The 19,332-nt window shown below is 50.4% G+C and overlaps 1 protein-coding gene and 1 non-coding gene across 2 annotated transcripts in view; one reads left to right on the forward strand and one right to left on the reverse strand.

The window, feature by feature from the left end:
- Positions 1-1,357: 1,357 nt before the first annotated feature.
- Positions 1,358-19,332, reverse strand: part of LOC119056899 (sterol 26-hydroxylase, mitochondrial) — a 33,469-nt gene continuing 15,494 nt past the window's right edge. The window contains exons 2-9 of the mRNA XM_053668811.1: positions 7,475-7,665; positions 3,896-4,095; positions 3,573-3,770; positions 3,238-3,410; positions 2,460-2,626; positions 2,179-2,260; positions 1,886-2,098; positions 1,358-1,742 (exon numbers count right to left, since the gene is read on the reverse strand). Of these exons, the coding sequence (XP_053524786.1) occupies positions 1,623-1,742; positions 1,886-2,098; positions 2,179-2,260; positions 2,460-2,626; positions 3,238-3,410; positions 3,573-3,770; positions 3,896-4,095; positions 7,475-7,665 (1,344 nt within the window). The 3' untranslated portion in view covers positions 1,358-1,622. The remainder of the gene's footprint in view (positions 1,743-1,885; positions 2,099-2,178; positions 2,261-2,459; positions 2,627-3,237; positions 3,411-3,572; positions 3,771-3,895; positions 4,096-7,474; positions 7,666-19,332) is intronic.
- LOC119056909 (small nucleolar RNA SNORA48) lies at positions 6,211-6,346 on the forward strand. Its single transcript, XR_005083972.1, has one exon. It is a non-coding gene; the product is annotated as a small nucleolar RNA SNORA48 (small nucleolar RNA).

Raw genomic sequence — 19,332 nt, forward strand, 5'->3', positions numbered from 1 at the left:
CAGACTGAGCGCTCGGTTCCATAAGAGGAAGGGGGTGGGGGAGGCACAGAGGCAGTGCTCACACTTGCCCAGGGAGGTCAGGGAAGGCTTTGCAGAGGCAAGTGACATTTGAGATGAGTTCTAAGGAAAAGCAGGTTCTCTGCGATGACATGACAGTTGGTGAGGAGGACGTTCCAAGGAGAGGGGACATGCAGTACAAAGTATTGAGACCAGAAAGAGCACACTGTGCTCGGGAAATACAAGGAATTCGGGCTCAGCCATGGGAAGAGCCAAGGCTGACAGGGGAGTACAGAGGCCAGTGTGCCAGGCAGGACAGGAGTCTTCCGAGCCACAGGAAGGATTTTGAACTTGAGCGGTACTGAAGAAGACCACTGAAAGATTTTAGTGTGTGCTCTTTAAATGGGTGCAAACTCAAATCCCCACAGACATAAGAAACTCGACTTTTGTTTTCTATGACTCAGCAGAAATTTGCAACCAGGGCTGGGCCTCTATGAAGCTGGGACTCGCTGAGTTCTTAGGCTTCTGATTCGGGACATTGGGTCTCAGTGCAAACCCGCTTTCACTCTAGCTGGCTTTCTGTGCTGCAGAGGTTTGGAAACAAAAAACTATAATCCTCAGACGTCCTTGCAGCTAGAGTTCCAGGTGGGAGTCAGGTCCCACCTCTCAAACGCATGTGAAACAGATTTGGAAGGTGGCAGTGAGACAGAGGCAGCACACCTGCTACTCCTGATCTTTTTGGAGGCGTTAACAGAAGTCCAGGTCCAGTGCCCACTGGCCTCATGGGTATTAAGGGGTAGGAGTGGGGAGAGAATCCTTTCTTTCCTTCTTTCTTTCTCTCTCCCTCTCCCCCTTCTCTCTCCCTCCCTTCCTTCCCTCCTTCCTACCTTTCTTTCTTTTGCCCAGCATAGACCTGGGAGACACGGAGCAGCTCTGGAGCCAACAGTTGTAATGAGAACTTCCCAGCTCTCAGTTTTCCGAGTGAGGCCAACATGTTGTTCCCCAGGCTGGTCAGTGCCCTGGTGAGGTCCTAGAAGTCACACTCCTGTAGGCTTAGCCTAGAGTTCCCACAACAATTTGTGTGGCACTTCACCGCCTGTATCCAAGCACTTTCTGTTCAATAGAGGGTGCTGTTCTCAGGGTCTGGGAGCACCTCCGCAGCTCCTGCTCAGGCTGGGCCTCAGCCAGTCCCGGGTGAGGCCGAGGCCTTGCTGTGAGGTCTGGGAAAGCATACAGGGCCCTCATTTTCCATAGAGGGAGGCATCTCTGCCTCCCCCAAGATTCCTAAGTGGGAAGAGGGCATTCCCCAAACACAGAAAGGGGTTCAGATGTTCAGTCATCAAAAAGAATGACCAACGTCTCCAGTTACCACAAAAGTTCCTTTATTCTGCTTTCCAAAGGACAGCAATGTGACAAGGGCATGGCCTTTTATCTAGAAGGGAGATGCACAAAATGATAAAAGTAGCAACAGCTCAGGGTTCTACAGGAAGTGCACTGAGTTCCTCCAACCTTTGGTATCTGGCAGCCTCCCTTTCCCCCTCATCCGAGACACAGCAATGGCCAGAAATCACTGCCCCAGGGCCAGGGCCTCTAGGGTGGGCCCCAGGACGGCGGGGGCCCCCCGCTCAGCTCTGTCTCTCCAGGAAACGCAGGCCCACCTTCTTATTAGGAACCAGGACAATGCGGGCCACACTCTTCACCTCCCCTGTCTCAGGAGCCAGGACTACCTCGTACTGCTGGATCAGCTGGGAGGTAAAATGCACACGGGGCAGTTAACGTCTGTGGTCTTCATCCACTGCATGCCCCCACCCTTGCCTCCCTTCCTCTGCCCGCCCAGGCCTCCTTCACCCCGCCCTGGCCCACACACCTCCTGCCACTCCCCACTCACCCTCGCCAGCAGCAGCTGCATCTCCAGCTCTGCAACCCTGCGGCCCAGGCAACCCCGGATCCCGTAGCCGAAGGGCACAGAGCCAAATGGGTGTTGGACCCCGAGGGCATCAGGCGGACTCTTCTTCAGCCAGCGGTGGGGATGGAAGCGCTCAGGCTCGGGGAAGATGCTAGGGTCCCGGGACACCACATAGTGGCAGAACACGAACTGGGTCTTCAGAGGAAGAATGGGTAGCACATCAGCTTCGGGCTGTGGGGCACCCCTAGGAACCCCAGCCACCCAGCCCCACTCACGTTCTTGGGGAAGAGGAAGCCGCCAACTTCAATCTCTTTTTCCATGATTACCCGGGAGTTTATGGGGACCACAGGGTAGAGACTGCAGGGAAAAGAAAAGGCAGGCCTGCCTCTGGATCCAAGCGGGGCAGAGTGCCGCCCCTTCCACCCCACCTTTTTGGTTCCCCAGGCCCCTCTGCCATCTCGCCTCTGGACAATGAACCTCAGCCCACCAGGCCCCACTGCCCACTCCTGTGTCACCCCCCACGCACGGACCCTGTGGTCCAGGAGCAGCAGCTTACCGCAGGGTCTCCTTAAGCACAGCTTTGAGAAGGGGCATGTGGGCAAAGTCCTTGTGCTGGGGCACCTGCCCAGCTGGCACCACGCCCACCACTTCCTCATGCAAGGCCGCCTGGATCTCTGGGCTCTTTGAAAGGTGGTACAGGGCCCATGTCAATGTGTTGGACGTCTGGGGAATACAGCGGGAGATGAAGTGAGAAGGGATTTGCAGGAAAGAAGCCAGTTAGGCAGTGAGAGGGTGTGAGTGGGTACATGCAACATGTGGGGAAAAACGAATTTGCCACGAGTAGGACAGGATAAGACGGGGGTCTGTGGGGCCCTCCGCGCTAAACGCGACTCCACCGTGGGATGAGGACCAATGACGGAGAATGGCCCTTGAGCAACAGAGGAGACTCTAACACAGAGAAACCCGACATTAAAAAAAAAAACAAAAACCCAACATGAAAAGAGGTCCTACAAAGAGGCCACAGATGGACAAGCTCTCCAACTCTCCACTTAAATTAGAGCGCAAGAGGGTTCAACTAGGTGTGAGATGAAGCTTCCCAGCTTTCAGGAAGACTCCGCAAGGTGATGGAATCCCTCCTACAAGAGGACAATTCCCTGCCCGCCTCTGCTGGGCTGAACGACCTCCCCACCTCCATTTTCCTTCTAGTTCTACATCCATGTCACAGAAATAGAAGCAGGTACCTGGAGGGACGAAGGTCAGGTTCAGGTGGGGGGTAATGGGGAACTGGATCAGGATGGGAGCCCCTGATCTCCTCGCTGGCCCCCCTCACGCACCGTGTCTACTCCAGCCATGAGCAGCTCAGGGAGGCTGCCCATGGCCTCGTGAGGACTGAGCTGTCCGTTGGTCAGCAGGAAGTGCAGGTAGCCAGATATCTGGACCTCATCTGGCCCTTTTGTCTGCAGTTGGGCCTCTATCTCATTGAGTTTCTGATCAATGAGCTTCTTCCCTACAGGGACAGTGGACAACAGGGAGGACGAGGTCAAAAGTCATAACCTCCAAGGACCGAGATCTACTCCAACAGCTGCTAGCATGAGGGAGGTGGTTCTGGAAGACTGCCGATGCATGGTCCCTGGGACCACCCCCCAGCTTCATTTCCTGGGTTCCTCACCAAAAGAGAAGATGGTGTTCCAGCCGTCAAGGTATCTCTTCCAGAAGGGCAGCAAGGGACGGGTCCACTTGGGGAGGAAGGTGGCATAGAGCGAGTTGTGAAACATGAGCCCGACAGAGCTGACGAAGGCTGCGGTGTCCTGGGGGATGAAGCGCTCCAGGCAGCCAATACGTTTCTCAAACAGGATGTAGCAAATAGCTGGCAGTGCACAGAGGCCAACATGGGAGGCAGTGCCATGGCACACAGAACCCAGGGGTCTTTGAGGAGGGTAAACCACCCTGCCCCTGACCATGCCCGCCCAGTCCCTCTCCCAACAAAGGTACCTTCCAAGGCAAAGTAGTAGAACTGGTGAGCGGTGTCAGCCACCCGATCCCCAGAGGCACTCTCTGCCCGAAGCTCTTTCAGTCTGGCCATGAAGCTGTCAATCACCTCATTCAGAGCGTCTGTGTAGAGTGCAGCCTCAGCTGGCTTCAGCATCCTCTGGTTCAGAGCCTGGCGCAGCTGGTACCAGTGATGTCCTTGCCTGTGGGGCACAAATGTAGGTATCCCATGGGGCTCAGATCGGAGGGCAGCCTCCCCTCAAGCACCCTACGGAATCTAGGGAAATCTCATTTTGAGATTGAAAACGATAGAACCATCAAACTTTCCAAGGCTAGAATCTTCAAATCACAAAATTTTTAAATCTCACTGCAGCAGAGAGGCAGTGGTTAAGGTGGGCATCTACACACAGGCTGCCAAAGGGCAAATCGCAGGTATGATGATTCCTGGCTGAGCGACCGGCCGTGGGCGGGCTGCACGGAATGCCCCTGTGTCTCAGTTTCTCTTTCTGTAAAATGGGAATAATAAGAGCGCCTCTCATAGTAGGCTTGTCTGGTGCTCAGATCGGTGCCTGGCACGTGGTGAGGGCTTACTGACTGCCGACTGTGATTATCTTAGAATCCCAGGGCTCCAGAGCCTTCGGTGTGTGAAAGGAGGAGGTGACGCAGCGGTGCAGCCCCTCTGTGTGGAGGATGGGGAATAAAGAAGGAGACAATCAGGGTTCCCGGGGGCCCCTATTCTGAATCTTCATGCTCTTCTCGGCCCAATAGGCCAAGGGGACAGGGATCCCCACTAGGCCGATGCCTTTAGCCATCTTGCCACAGACATCCAGCAGGTGCTTTGGTCCCCACTCTGGGCAGTCAGGGATGCTCACATCATGGGGTGCATGCTTCCCGTGGGGGCACCTAATGTTCAGGGGCTGCCCCTCCAGGTCCCCCCACACCTGTCACCTTTCCTAAGAAAGCTGGGATGAGTCCATTTTTTATAAGCTAGTTCCAGAATCATAAGCATTGTACAGTGCAGTCCAGTTTGAAGAGGAGGCCTACACATCTCCACGTGTATTGGCCTGTTTCCACCAGAAGAAGGGAAGAACACACGCCCGACTGCCGGGACCACTTAGGAGGGCGGGGCGGGAGTGAGAGGCAGAAGGACAATGTTTTATTATTGAAACGTTTACAGTGAATGTTACTTTTGAATTTCCAAAATCAATAAGGTATTTTAAAAGGAAAAACATTCAGTCTTAAGTCAAAAATCAGATTTTTAATTCTTCAAAATATTGATTCTTAAAGGAACCTTGAACCCCAGTTTTCTTTACTCTATGAACGTACTATAGCAAAACAAACAAACAAACAAAAAAAAACCCTGAAAGAAGATAAACTAAAAGTGTCACCGAGAAGGAAACGAAAGCCAGAAGAGACCCATTTACTGAGACTGCAGGTTGTAGGTGCTTCTCCAAGAGTGAAACTCACCAACAGTGGGGATCAGATTTATAGAACTTAAATGAGAGCATTTCTGTGGTTGATGAAATATTTCTCGGGGAAACAATGCTTCATAATGAGACATAAATATAAACATGCATATACATTAAAACAAAAACACCCTTATTACCACAGGTCAGCAAAATGGCCTTTGAATGCACACGTACGGTATCACACCTACAGGTACCTGGCTTCAGAGCATGAAAGCACAAATTGACGACAAAGGGCCATACACAATGTTCAGCTCTAACTCTAAACCGAAGTCCACAGGTGGCCTGACTTGGGGAGTCTGAGGCTCAGATTTCGCTCTCGGGGTCAGATATCAGGTTAAAGAGTTTTGTTTTGTTTTTTAAAGATTTTATCTATTTGCTTCTAATATGTGCCCCATCTGGGGACTGAACCCACAACCCAGGCATGTGCCCTGACTAGGAATCGAACCGGTGATCTCACTTTGCAGATTGATGCCCAACCAACTGAGCCACACCAGTCAGGGCAGGTTAAAGAGCTCCTGAAGGACAGTTGTTTTCTATTTTCTTCCCAGGACATCACATAAGGGGCCCAGGAACTGTTCAGTTCTGACACTGTCCACCCGTGCAGAAGTGGGAAGAGGAAAGAAAACCGTGCAAGGGGAAAATGCGCCTGTCGGCGCCAAAGGCGCAGGGGACGAGCCTCCAACCTGCCAGTTTTCTTCCCCAGGGCACTGCAGCGGTAAGTTCTTGAGCTCCAGAATCAGAGATCTATTCCACCACCCGCTAGTGGTTGTCACCTCTGCCCAGTGTCACGAAAACCCCTCTAGGCCAGTTTCTTCATCTATGAAATGGCAATAAAAGTCTCCTCCGTGCTGTCCCTGATCTGGGGAGAGTTGCACCTGGCTTGCTGGTGCTTATCTCATATTGGCCAGGGGCAAAGTCACTCCTTGTTTATCCCAGGTTGGCCTTTGGTCTGTGCCCGTGCCTGGTTCATGCCTTGGACACATGAGTTAAAAAAAAGTCTTCTTCGTGGGCATGTCGTGAGGATAAAGTGAAATAATACACGTAAAGAAACTAGCTGATGCCTGGCGTGTCGTAAACACACAGTCACCCACTACCATTATTGCTGCCACTATTCCTGCCACCAGGACCGACCTTACTCCCTCAAGAAATGGCTAAAACAGGGACACTGAGCAGCTAGGGACAATAAAAGCCACTTGTTGTTTATGGAGCTCTGTTAACATACTATAGCAAAACAATGACAAAAAAAAAAGGCCTGTGAGATACCCACACACAACTGGTGGCATTGGGAATGGTTTATCACCGGTGATTCTCAGTTATTTACCTCAGTGGCCATATGTGTGTATAACGTACTCAGCCCACCTCCAATCTGTCACTGCTGAAGTAATCTGAACTTTTCTAGGCATAGCTTCAAGACTGAACCTACATCTGTCTCTTGTGTACGGGCAGCATCCGTGAAACTTACATCCGACAACCAGCATATGGTACGTAATTTGGGAAATATTTCAAAAATTAGCCCTGGCTGGTGCGGCTCAGTGCATTGAGTGCCAGCCTGCGAATGAAAAGGTCACTGGTTCGATTCCTGGTCAGGGCACATGCCTGGTTGTGGGTTGTGGGTTAGGTCCCCAGCAGGGGCTGGGGGAGTGGCAACCACACACTGATTTTTCTCTCCTTCTCTTTCTGCCTATCCCTCTCTCTAAAAACAAATAAATAAAGAATCTTTAAAAATTAAATTGAGCCCTCCTAACTCACGTGGTTTTAACATTCTTCGACTATAAACAGGTATGTCCCATTACGATTTGAGTTGGTACATTTTCAACCATAAGGTAGAATAATGGAGCTGGAAAGGTGTTAGTCCCTCAGAGACAGGTTAGTCCGCACTTCCCATGGTATATACGAGAAGCCAAGGAAGGCGAAGTTATTCATGTGCCCAAAGTCCTGCAATGTGCTAATGGCAGAGCTGAGGAATGGTCCTTTAGTCCATCCCAACCACTGCCTTCTTGGCAGAGCACTGGGGAGACCCTACCCTGCCCTTTATCTGCTGGTTGCCCAGTGCCACTGTCCTTGGGCGTGGCCCTCAGGGGCCCCGTTCCAGTCCCGTCAGGCCCCAGCTCACGTGGTGAAGGGCCCATACGCCAGGCCCTGCAGGTCCCGGTGCTCCTTCCACAGATCCATGTCGCTCCGTACCGGGTACTTGCCCTCTTGCCGCATCACTTGCTCCAGGAGTGGGGCGCTGGCCAGGTTCACGTGGCTATGAGGTCCTGCACGAGTCGTCCACATTGGACCATACTTGGCCTTGTACAGCATCTGTGGGGTTCAACCAAAGCTGAATAACCATAGCCCAACCAAGCAGGCACTTCACTGTGAGAAGATCGGACAGTGTCTGACGGCCACGCCAAAGCAGGAGGGTTGGACAAAATCACACTGTGTAGGAAGCAGGCACTGGGATGACCTGTGGCTCCAAAGAGAACACTGGAAAAAAAAAAAAGGGAACACACACAGGAGTTAGAGCGTTGAGATAGCACGTGTCTGGTGGAACTGGGGGAGCTGAGGTCCTCGGAGGAATGAGATTTTGAAAAATGGGCTATGTGGCAAACTGGGGTATGTTGAGGCGCAGATATTTGGAGGTGCAGGTTCTGCGGAAACTGGGCCCTTTGGTGAGGTGTGGCGGGATTGCCTATGGCTCCTCCACAGAAGCGTGTAAATCTCCCGGAGCTCGCTGTCACGGAGTTGAGGGTAAATTTCTCATGGAACACTTAGAAACCCGAGGAAAAACAAGAAGCTGGATGAGAAGGAATCTAACTATGAAGTAAATTATGTGGTGTGAATTTTTTTAATTAAAAAATAATAATTAGCTGTTTTAAGTAATGTAATTCTCAAATATTTAATCTTAGAATTTCCAAAGCACTTGGCAATACCCATAGCATCTATGAAATGGATACTTCTATGGTGCTTTATACCTGCTGGAAAATGAGGGAGGAAATAAATACATTTTGGTTCAGCAGGGGTAACATTTAAAGAGAATTCACAAATATTGAGACTAAATTCACTGACTAATTGACACGAACTGAAAGAGAGTGAAACGTAGTGGCTTCTGGGACTTCATCTTTCACAATGTTAGTAAGGAGATTTTAAGAGAATTAAATCTGCTCCAGTGTAGAAATTAGGCCAAAGGGCTTCTGTAAAAGAGACATCAAAATTATAGAGACTTGTCATTCAAATTACAAAACTTCACCCAAGTCATAGTCCAGAAAAATACCAGTCTTATTGGGTCCTACTACTGACATTAAGCTGACTTGTCCTTGGACCAAGGCAACATGATTGCCCTCGATATAGTATCCAATTGCCCAGACTCCACCCTGAACTAACATTCATTCTGCCAGTTCTGGGGCAGCCTTGACACACCCAACGCCCAGGTGGGCGTGTCTCCACTTCGACCTCCCAGGATGCCTGTCCACTTGATTGCTGTAAAGTAGAGCGACTTCTGGAGAGAAACAGGCCCGTCACACATTACCAGTGGGAGCCTAAAGTGACACAACCACACGTGGAGGACAATGTGTTGATGTCTGTAAAACTCACAACAAACACATTTGTAAGCAAAGTATAGGACATCTACATAACTGAATACTATGTCCCCTTACAACAGAATAAAGCAGCTCCTTGTGTCCTGACATGGAAAGATAGGTGGCCATGGTAGATTGTTAAATGGAAAAATAGGATACTTTTGTCTGAGAAAGAGGGGCTATGTAAGAATACAGAGCATTTACATTTGCTTTCACAGAGAAACACTGGAAATACGTCAGGGACTCAGCAGCGTGATCACCTGAGGGGAGCTGGAGGCGCAGCTGTGGGAGCGGGGCTTCGCAGTGTTGATCTTGGTCTATTGCTCTGAATTTTGAACTGTGACACTGCATTCACATTTTTTAGATATAAAGGGGGGAAAGAGAAAGAGTTTTCTGAAGCAATGTTACCCACCATTGATCAGGTAATTCAAGAAACCAGGAAAGCCTTCCTGAATTGCTGAATTCACATACACACTCCTTAGATTGAGAAGTGGGCCCTAGAGAGTCATTTCATTTCCTTTTCTTTTTTTGAAAAAGATTGTATTTATTTATTTTAGAGAGGAGGAGGGAGGGAGGGAGAAAGAGAAGGAGAGGAACATCAATGTGTGGTTGTCTCTCATGCACCCCCTATGGGGGACCTGGCCCACAACCCAGGCATGTGCCCTGACTGGGAATAGAACCTGTGACCCTTTGGTTTGCAGGCTGGCACTCAATCCACTGAGCCACACCAGCCAGGGTTCATTTATTTTTCTTAAAGTTTCCATTAAAAAATATTATTCTTATAAATCTATTTTTGTTTCCTAAATTTCATTGGAGAATTATCCTAAAAGTACACTTAATTTGCATTTTCTATTTGGTTTATTTAAGGTATTAACAAGTTAGTATTAATAGTAGTAATAATAACAGCAATATTTCCATAGATCTTAGCATAAACCAGACTCGTTTGGTCCTCACCAAGCTCGTTCAGTCCTCACCACAGCTGTGTGACATAGGTTTACCATTACTGCAGTTTTGAAGCTGGGAAAACTAGGGCTCAGTCTGGTTGTTCAAGGTCACTATACTGGTGAGGTAGACCACCTGACTCTCAGGTGGTCTGACTTTGCTCTCAGCCACTTGCGATCAAAGGCTGTGCTCTCAGACACTTGTGATGTGACCCCTAAGGAAACCGAGACTTACCAACTAGAAACAAACATAGGCCCTTTAAAATGATGCACTATTTAAAACACCACAACTATGCAACAACCCAGGGTTTCTCACAGCGCAGTTGACATTGGGGCTGGAAAATTCTGTGTTGTGGGGCCTGTCCTGTGCATCGAAGGATGTCTTTACCCACTAGCTGCCTCAGGGCGTGACAACCAAAAGGCGTCCCCTGAGGGGTACAATCACCCCAGGGTGCGACCCTCGCAAATACCTCCAGACTCTTACTATGTGTCTCAATGATTTAATTTTAGAGGATTCCTTTAAAGAAATAATACCTAATTTTGAAGAAATATTTCTCTGAAGTTTAGTTTCTTTTCCTTCTGTTAAGTTCGAGTAAAATTACATGGCATGTTTTTATGGACGCTTGAACAGCGGTTACCCCTGGGTCACAGTTTATAGGCAGTTTACCTTCTCCTCTAGATCATGATTTGTTTGTCAACATGTCTACCCTGATCTTGGAATCGGGAGGTAACAAAGGTCCTGCTTTAAAAGACTAACCCAACAACCATTTGCTCGGGCACCGGCTTCCTCCCGGGAACGCAAAGACTCCAGCACCACTTCCCAGCTATTGGTCTGGAGTTTTCTGAGACGTGTCCCCTCTTGCTTTCTCCCCTCTTCCTTTGTATTCCTCTTCTCAGTAAGTTTACTCAGTGGAACTTAATGAGGATCTATTTATGTAAGAACTTATTTTAGAAAGACATGGGCATGCTTGCTGAGAGATGTGTGCCGTGTCTGCGCAGCAACCATCAGACTGTAACCTGAGCTGGTTAGAAAGCCCCGAGCTGCTCGGAGAGGCCCTGTCTAAGTACCGCGCTGCAGAACCAAGTCTCCCGAGGAATCTTCTCCAGCTTGAGTGGCAGGGCTGGCCTCTGCCCGGTGACATTCCAAAGAGGGAGTGTGGAATTCATTCATTCAAAACTGTTATAGAAGTGTTTACTGATCTAGAAAGCTATTCCTATTTATTTTTTAGTAAATGGCAAGTAGCAAAAGAGACTATACGGTATCTGGTATATGGTACGCTTTTGTTTTTAAAACCATGTACATGCAGATGACACATGGGGGCGAGTGTGGAGGGATCCCATTCACCAAGGACGGACAAGCAAGCAGGGGCAAGGCTCACTTGCTCCCGGGGTTGTGAGGGTTTTTCCGGCTTCATCTCACCAATGCCTGTGAAGCACCTGAGTGCACGGGCACTCCAACGTGTCTGGGGTGTCCGGGTTGGGGGCGATATGGGTTTTCTACTTTTTGCATCTCTGTATTTTCTGCCCTCTCTATTCCTGCAAATAATTTCAACTAAGTCAAAATGATACTCTCTTAAATGTGGCAAGTAACCACACATAATTACCACGTAACTCATACTTACAGAATTTTTTGTGAATAAGGGTAATTTTTATGGGAAAGAAGTGCCTGTCTCGCTGTCATGTGCTTTCTCTCGGCTCAGTCACCCACGGCTGGCAGGGGTGGCTGTCGAGTCAGGGAGTTCTTGGCAGCAGATTTTGTTCCAGCTCCAGCCCAAACACTGATGGCCTTTGTCACTCTGCGGGGTAACAGCTCTGCCAAGGCACGCTCCCCGCCTTGCATGCAGGCTTGAACCCAGCCTCCGGCGAGTCTTCAGGCTGAGGGCCCCGTGGCCCTCCAGGAACGCCGGAGCCCGGATGCCTGCAGCGGGCTGCCCTGAGGCCACCGCGTTCTCGCCTACCCGTGGCCCCTAGGAGTTTGTCGTGAGGCAGTTTCTCACGCTCTGTGGATTCTGATGGGGTATGGGTTTTCAGCCTTACCCCCCCACACACAGAATAGGGGGGCGCATCAACAATGGGATATGCCAGAACTTGCATTACAGTCACCTCGTCCATTTTGTTTCAGTATTATTATCCTTTGGAGCATGAAGGGCAATGATCTGGGGAAACTGGGACCTTTAGCTTATTATCCTTTTCATTTCTATGCAAGTAATAAACTCTAAATCTAAACGTGGCCCACTGTATCTTTCCCAGAAGAATTCGTTAGGCCTTGGCCTTGCCTTGTCTAAGGTGTGAACTTGATGTGTTTGGTGCCCAACATAGAGCTGGTTACAATGCTCTTTTAAGACCCGGACAGGTAGGAGATAAATCAATTTCTGTGATCTAGTAGCACATGGTCTGGCTAAGTGTATGAATGTGTGAGGGAGGGTGTGGCAGGGGTAAGATATTCACACCCGGGGATGTGCAGGTCAGATTAGGTCAGATAAAGCTGGCAGTGCAGCCCTGGCGGAGTAGCTCAGCTGGTTAGAGCGTCGTCCTGATAGGCTTAGGTTGCAGGTTCGATCCCTGGACAGGGCACATACAAGAATCAACCAAAGAATATGTAAGTGGAACAACAAATCTCTCTCTCTCTCTCAAGTGAAACAACATTTCTCTCTCATCAATAAATAAAAATTATTTAAAAAAAAAAGATTGGGCCCTGGCTGGTGTAGCTCAGTGGATTGAGCGCGGGCCTGCGAACCAAACAACCGAGGTTCGATTCCCAGTCAGGGCACATGCCTGGGTTGCAGGCCAGTTCCCAGCAGGGGACGCACAAGAGGCAACCACACATTGATATTTCTCTCCCTCTCTCCTTCCCTTCCCCTCTAAAGTTAAATAGATGAAATCTCTCAAAAAAAAAAAAAAGATTGGCATTTCGGAGGAGTAGGGGTCTTCCCGCAGTCCTATCAATTCTGTCAGTAAGTGGCCAGTGAAAATTGAAAGTGTAAAACTGTGCTTTCCAGTAGAACATGCCTCCCCCCCACCTGCCTCATCCTCCATCCCTAGACTCCCTCAGCTTCCAGCTCTGCCAAATTCCTGAAGTGCCTGTGTTAAACCTTTCCATCCATGTTTCTGCAAGCAGCGACTAATAGCTGAGAACTGCAGCGAAGAGGGAACAAAAGGGAAAGTGACCTGTGAGCCCGTCCCCTCCCACGAACTTGTTGTAGCAATGTGAGACAAGGAAATGTTTCACCGTGAGCATTCCCAAGGTGTTAGGAAAATTCCTCTGATGTCTGGAGTGTTCACTATATAATGTGCTGTTGACGAGCGAATTGAAGGTCCCCGGCAACATTCCGAGTGGTTTCTGGAAACAGTGTTGGTGGAATGACCACACAGAATCCCTCTGGCAGACAAAGAAAAACTGCTGTCTTTTAGCAACTAAAAAGCAGTGTGCTCCTGATATAAACTTCGCACACTCCCCACCCCCAACATGAACTCCATGGGTTTTTTAACCTCTTCCTCTCCAAAGCCGATAAGGTCACAATATCCTTCTGGAAAAAAAGACAGGGAGAGCCTGCAGGCTGACTAGAATGGGATCCTGGCAGGCATTAGCACACTTGGCTGCTGATGTGTTCAGTGGCAAGATGACAGGGTCTTCGTTGTCCCTGAGAGCCCTGGTGAGTTAGTTGTATTGGTGTGTAGAGTAAAAAAGGAGAAGGCCCCATACAATTTTTGAAAGCATTTCCTGGTTGTTCCTTTCTTTTCTGTATCACCAAGAAAGTGAAACTGCTTTGCTTGGATAGGTCGCCGTAACCACAGGTAAAATACTCCCTGGTCATCAAGGGCAGTTAGCCCCTAAGAGGTATACTGAGGTCTCTTCTTACAAAGAGCAAGAGAGGAGAAATGAGGCACAGATTTGGGCAAAAACCTATTGAGGTGCTAGAAGTTTGGTTGCACCAGCTTGCAGAAGAGAAAGAAGCCATACCAGTTCTGCTGGATGAGAAAGGAACAGAAATCACTTGGTCAGCTAATGACTGACCCCATTTCCTAGCCACCCAGGCCACGAGCAGATTATCTAATGACAGGAACATGAAGGAAGAATAAGTAAAGAATGACTGCACTGGTTATGGTGAAACTTTACACCCACAAGGAAACCACCATCTGATAAGCACTGCGGATGATAAGAGAAGAAACCATAACTTCCCTCAGAGCCGCCATAAGCCAGCCTAGATTATAATGGAAAATTGGAGTTCCAGGTGATCAGATAGTCGCTCGAGGTTAGAGAGCGTGGTTTGTTTAACAGGCACCCTCGGGCCTTTGGGGACAGCCAAATCTTCTCTTGTCCCCCCAAAACAGACTGAAAAACTAGCTCTGGGCAACCAACTTCCCAGAGTGGAAGCCTGGATAAATCCCAAGATAAATGCCCTGCAGGTTAGGGGGGTGTGATGGGTTGAATTGTGTCCCCTCAAAATTCATATGCTGTAGTTCTAACCCCCACTACCTCTGACTGTTACCTTATTTTAATATAGAATCTGTACAGAGGTCACACCTCTGTAGAAGGTGTAGCCCAAGTTCAATGCGACTGAGGCCCTCCTGAAGGGAGAAGATGCGGACGCAGGCGCCCAAGCGTCCAGGGAGGCAGCCACGTGAACCTGAAGACTGGCATTTGCAGGGCGGCAGAGGGGCTCCCTCCCTGCCCTCAGATGAAAGCGGCCCTGCCGACCCCTGCCTTGGGGCTTCTGACCTCCAGAGCTGGGACGCCATGGATTTCGGGTGTTTAAGCTGCTCAGTTTGTGGTGCTTCATGGCAGCCCTGGCAAACGAATATGGAGGCAGAATGTAGGGATACAGGCATTCGGAATGATGGCAGGCCACAGGACCTAACCTCTTGTTTAGATCATTTAACCCCTGGTCAAAGTGGTTTCTTTATATGTTGCTTTGCTCACAGTTGCAGAACCTGGTGATGCACAAAGTGGGAACTTACTGAACATGGATATGTATCGATTTATTTTAAGGAACTGGCTCATGTGATTGTGAGGCTGGCAATTCTGAAATTTGCAGGGTAGGCCAGAAGTCTGGACATTCCAGCAGGGGTCCATGCTGCAGGCTCGAGTCGAAAGGCAGTCCGGGGGCAGAATTCCTTCCTCTTCTGGGGACTTTAGTCTATTCATGTGCGGGCCTTCCACTGATTGGCTGAGGCCCATGCACACGGTTCATACAAAAGGTTCATAGGAGATGAGCCTCAACACTCAAGGGGTTGTTTGTAATAGAGACCGCTGAGTGTGCTGTGAGATTAGACATGTTCAGCGCATGTAATTCTTCCCTCGACTGTGAAGCACATTCCCAACGAGGAAATGCCCTGTTTAGAAGAGTGGCAGTCAAGAGAAGTTGAGGGGACAGTCAGGAGTTCACCCAGTTCTCCCAGCTCCCCTGGGGCATCCGTAGGGAAGTGGAGGACTTCAGGGAAAGGAAAGCGGCAGAAGGGAGATCACGGTCTTGATCAAAGAACTACACAGACGCGCCTAAGAAAACTACCCCACCCCCCACCCCACACAGTTCACACTGCCTTCCTTGTGGACCAGCCAGCCCTCACGGAACTCTCGAGCAGCACGCAGCAGTGGCCAACAATTCTGCAGACTGGAGCCTGTGGCCTCTGGGGCTTTGGCTATGATGTTAGCCTGCCGTCGCCACCTGGAACTCCCCGTCTGAGCGACCGCGCTGGCGGACGCTGAGGGACTGCCAAACCAAGTACTGCTGTGCCCTGATGTCCCTGTTACGAAATGGAGCACGAACGAGAACAGCCATAAAGTGGGTATGACCTAACGAGCCATACGTGGAAGTGATAGTTCCAGGAAAAGAAGTAAACTGAGCATGAAGCGGTCAGATGCCCTCCTGAAGTGCTGATTAAGATGCATGGTCTAGGCCAGCACCTCGTGCTTCCTGGGAGCTTCACTACGCTGACTCTTGACAGAGCGGGGGGACACCGAAGACCTGGTTCACGGGTGAATCGGCCGAATTGAAGGCCCTGGGGCACACTGGCCTGCTGCTGTACAACGTCCCCACCCCCACCATTGCTTAAAACTGGCAGGAAAAGAGAACTCCGCTCAACAGGCACAGCTGTTAGCTGTGGTGCTTGCCCTGGAAACGACCTCCCACACTTCACCTTGCTGTGTTTTCACTCGTCCTCACGGTGGCATGGGCTGGCGCCAGGCGGCAGAATGCCTGGATGACCAATCTTAGCCTCCTCGGGGATGAACATTATGGCACCAGATCACACGAGACCCACACCCGCTGTTGGTGACCCGGGTGGATGCCCACGGGAAAGGGCTCCTTGGATGAGCATCCATGGAGTGGACAAGTCGGCGAGGCCTGCGTGCCCATGTTAGGGCCATGGTCAGGAGGACACACCATTCCCCGTCACGGCAACTCTTCTACAACTCAAGACTGGGCTCCAAAACTAGGGGCTCTGGCTCATGAAGCCAAGGGAGCACGGCGACTGCGCCCCGACTGCCAGCTACACAGCCCAGTGGGAAAAGGGACTGAGGGACACAGTGAGGGGTACCAGGCCTGGCCAGTCCCGGCAGACAGACCACACAGGTCCCCTACCATCCTCTCAAAGGCACTGTTGGCAGTGACTGCAGTAGACTCCTCTTCCAGGGATGGCGCTGCCATCGCCACCCACACAGCAGGTGGGGTGCACGCTATGCAAAGGCCCTTCCACAGATGAACTGTGCTGCACTGTCAGACCCCCTGAGAGCATCCAGCCAGACAAGGGTGCCACCTGTAGTCAAAAGTACCCTGCAGCGGGCAGCTCCCTGAGCCATGCGCTGCACCTTCCCTGCCCTGGACCATCTCCAGGAAGCAGGTGCCACTGAAAAACAGAATGGACTCTTAAAGGAGAACTGAAAAAGGTAACTGGATGACCGAGACTCAGAGCCCAGTGGAACACACACTCAAGAAAGTTTGGACTATAAATGTGGCAATTCGGCAGAAGGGTACTGCTCTTTAAAGAGAATTTTTCACTGTGAGCCGGGGAGGTGGGAAGAGGCCCGGAGGCTGTTAGAGAGACCCAAGCCACATGACTAACTTTTCTCACTCTACTACTTGTGTCCCCATACCAAGCCCTGGGGAAGCAGCCCATGGGGATTCGCAGGTAGCAGGAAGAGTCGGGCAGTAAACTAACCTGGTGCTTCTTTGCCACTGGCTATGCTTCCTGCCCTTGGGCAGTTGTGGGCACCGATGCCAATAACTACGTATGAGATGACAGCTCTTCAAACAGTCCTGATGCAGCCCATGTGCCAGGGGGTGGTAGATATTCTAAGATGGTGTAGGTAGACAAGGAAGAGATGACAGAGGCACCTCGGGGGGAGCCAGGGCTCATGTGAGGGTGAGACACGAGGAGGATTGGGACATGGAGTGAAGCAATCGCTGGAGGGACTGGTCACGCCGATCACACGGCCGTGGAAAGAGCAACACCTCTGGCTTATGGTGTGGCAGGGGTCAACCATGACTGGCTGGGGGCCAAGGGAGGAACCATTACTCTCTCTCTCTCAGCACTCGTCTGCAGGGCATCTGGCCGAAACCACCCAGACTGCCACCACCCACCCTCCACTGACTTCTGGCCGAAGAGCACCTGGGCCTGGAAACATTTAGAAACCCCTCCAAGAGCCGCTGAAGAAAAGATCAGCTTCCTCTGCAGATGACAGAACAAGACTAACTTTCTGTTCCTTAGCCTTGTTCTGGCAGCGGTCTTCTAAATTCTTCAGCCTGGGTAGTAGGGGGCAATCGACCAGACTGGGACCCCAGGGGCCAGCAGAGGCGGGGGTGTGTGGCTGCTGACACCTCCGGTCGCCCTCCTGATGGGGGACCTGGCTGCAGCCTACACTCCAAATGGGCTTTGGGTTGTGACAAACATTCTCTCCTTAACTCAGTTCTAGCCGGGCTCCTCTCAGCCCTCTTCTCGACTAGGCCCCAACTTCGGCCTATAAAGACTTGAACACATCAACATAGTTTCTAACAACTCCGGGTCCCATCCCTAGGGTGACCTTGACCACTGGGATGAAGCCCCCCTGAAAGTGCCTGCCTGAGGGAACTCAAGGCCGCCCGAAGAAGTTACTGCCAGTTCTGGCCAACACCTGAAGACAGGCCACTATCTCCCAGCCTCCGCAGGACGATAGGAGCCGTACTTCAACAAGATAAACACTGTTTAGGGAACCCAGATGAGATTCACATGAACCAGTCCTCCCTTCCGGCTTTTGAAATTTCTCACTCTCTGACTCCATTCAAGCCCCGGCGGCCCCCCTCCCCACTCCTTCATGCTCCCTTTGAAGCACCCTCTGCGCGATCGGAATGGAGTTCATCCCACTCCCCTGTTGTCAGTAGACACTGAATAAAATCAATGCTCATCACTTTAATTAACACCTTTGACAGTTACCTTGGAAACTCAAGAAGTACTACTTAAGCCAAAAGCAGAAACCACCCAAGTGTGCACCAACAGGTCGAATGAACGGACAGGCGGTGGTATATCCCTCCAATGGAGGATTATTCGGCCATGAGAAGGAGCCACGTAGTGACACTTGATACCTGCTACAGCACGGATGAACCTTGAAAACAGCATGCTATGCGAAAGAAGCCTTTCACAACAGACCACATATTCACTGAGTCCCTTTCAATGGAATGTTCATAATAGGCAAGTCCATAGGGATGGAGAGTAGATTCGTGGTGCCAGGGGCCGTGCAGTCCCTACACAGTGAGGGGAGGGGGCTGACTGCTAACAGGCACAAGGCTTCTTTCTGAGGGAATGGAGATGTCCTAACACTGGAGTGGTGACACAGTGAGGCAGGAGACAGCACAGGAAGAACTCCGAGACTGCAGGGCTGTTACTGGCCAGCATTTAGCACCCTGGTTGCCAGGAAACCCTTTTACCAGTTAGGTAGAATAAATAGTAAACCGAGGCAGGGAGGAGGAAGGAGCAGGTCTCACCCACGAACTCGGCAGTCCCGAGCCTGGTCTGATAATGTTGCCAGGTGTTCCAACATCACAAGAAACACTATGTTAGCAAGAAAGAAGGCAAGTCCTTGAAATTCTGTGTACCATTTCCACTACCCGGGAAAGAAAGCCTTGGAAGTGTTTTCATCCTAAGGTTCCTCAGTGTGGGAAAGGGTCCCTGGTGCCCAAAGAAAAAGCCCATAAAACAACTTTGGTTAATTGCCTACCTCAGGTCACTATCTGTTTTATGAGGGAGTCCCTAATGCTTACGGAAAGACCCCATAAGTAACTCTGGAAAGTACCCCAATTTTAATTAACTGCCTCCCGTCACATATTTATTTTACAACAAAGTGAACAGATGGGGTCTGGAGCATGATGGGGATTTGGGCTAACAGACCCCCACACGTACCTAAGTTTGGGTAGTCACATTCCCCCAGGAAAGCTGGCCCCACACTGACCCGTTAATCAATATGTAACTTTTTTCCTCCTATCCCACCAACTATATAA

Source organism: Artibeus jamaicensis, unplaced genomic scaffold (genome assembly GCF_021234435.1).
Source record: "Artibeus jamaicensis isolate MK-2021 breed Jamaican fruit bat unplaced genomic scaffold, CSHL_Jam_final contig_1015, whole genome shotgun sequence".
Classification (NCBI taxonomy): Eukaryota; Metazoa; Chordata; class Mammalia; order Chiroptera; family Phyllostomidae; genus Artibeus; species Artibeus jamaicensis.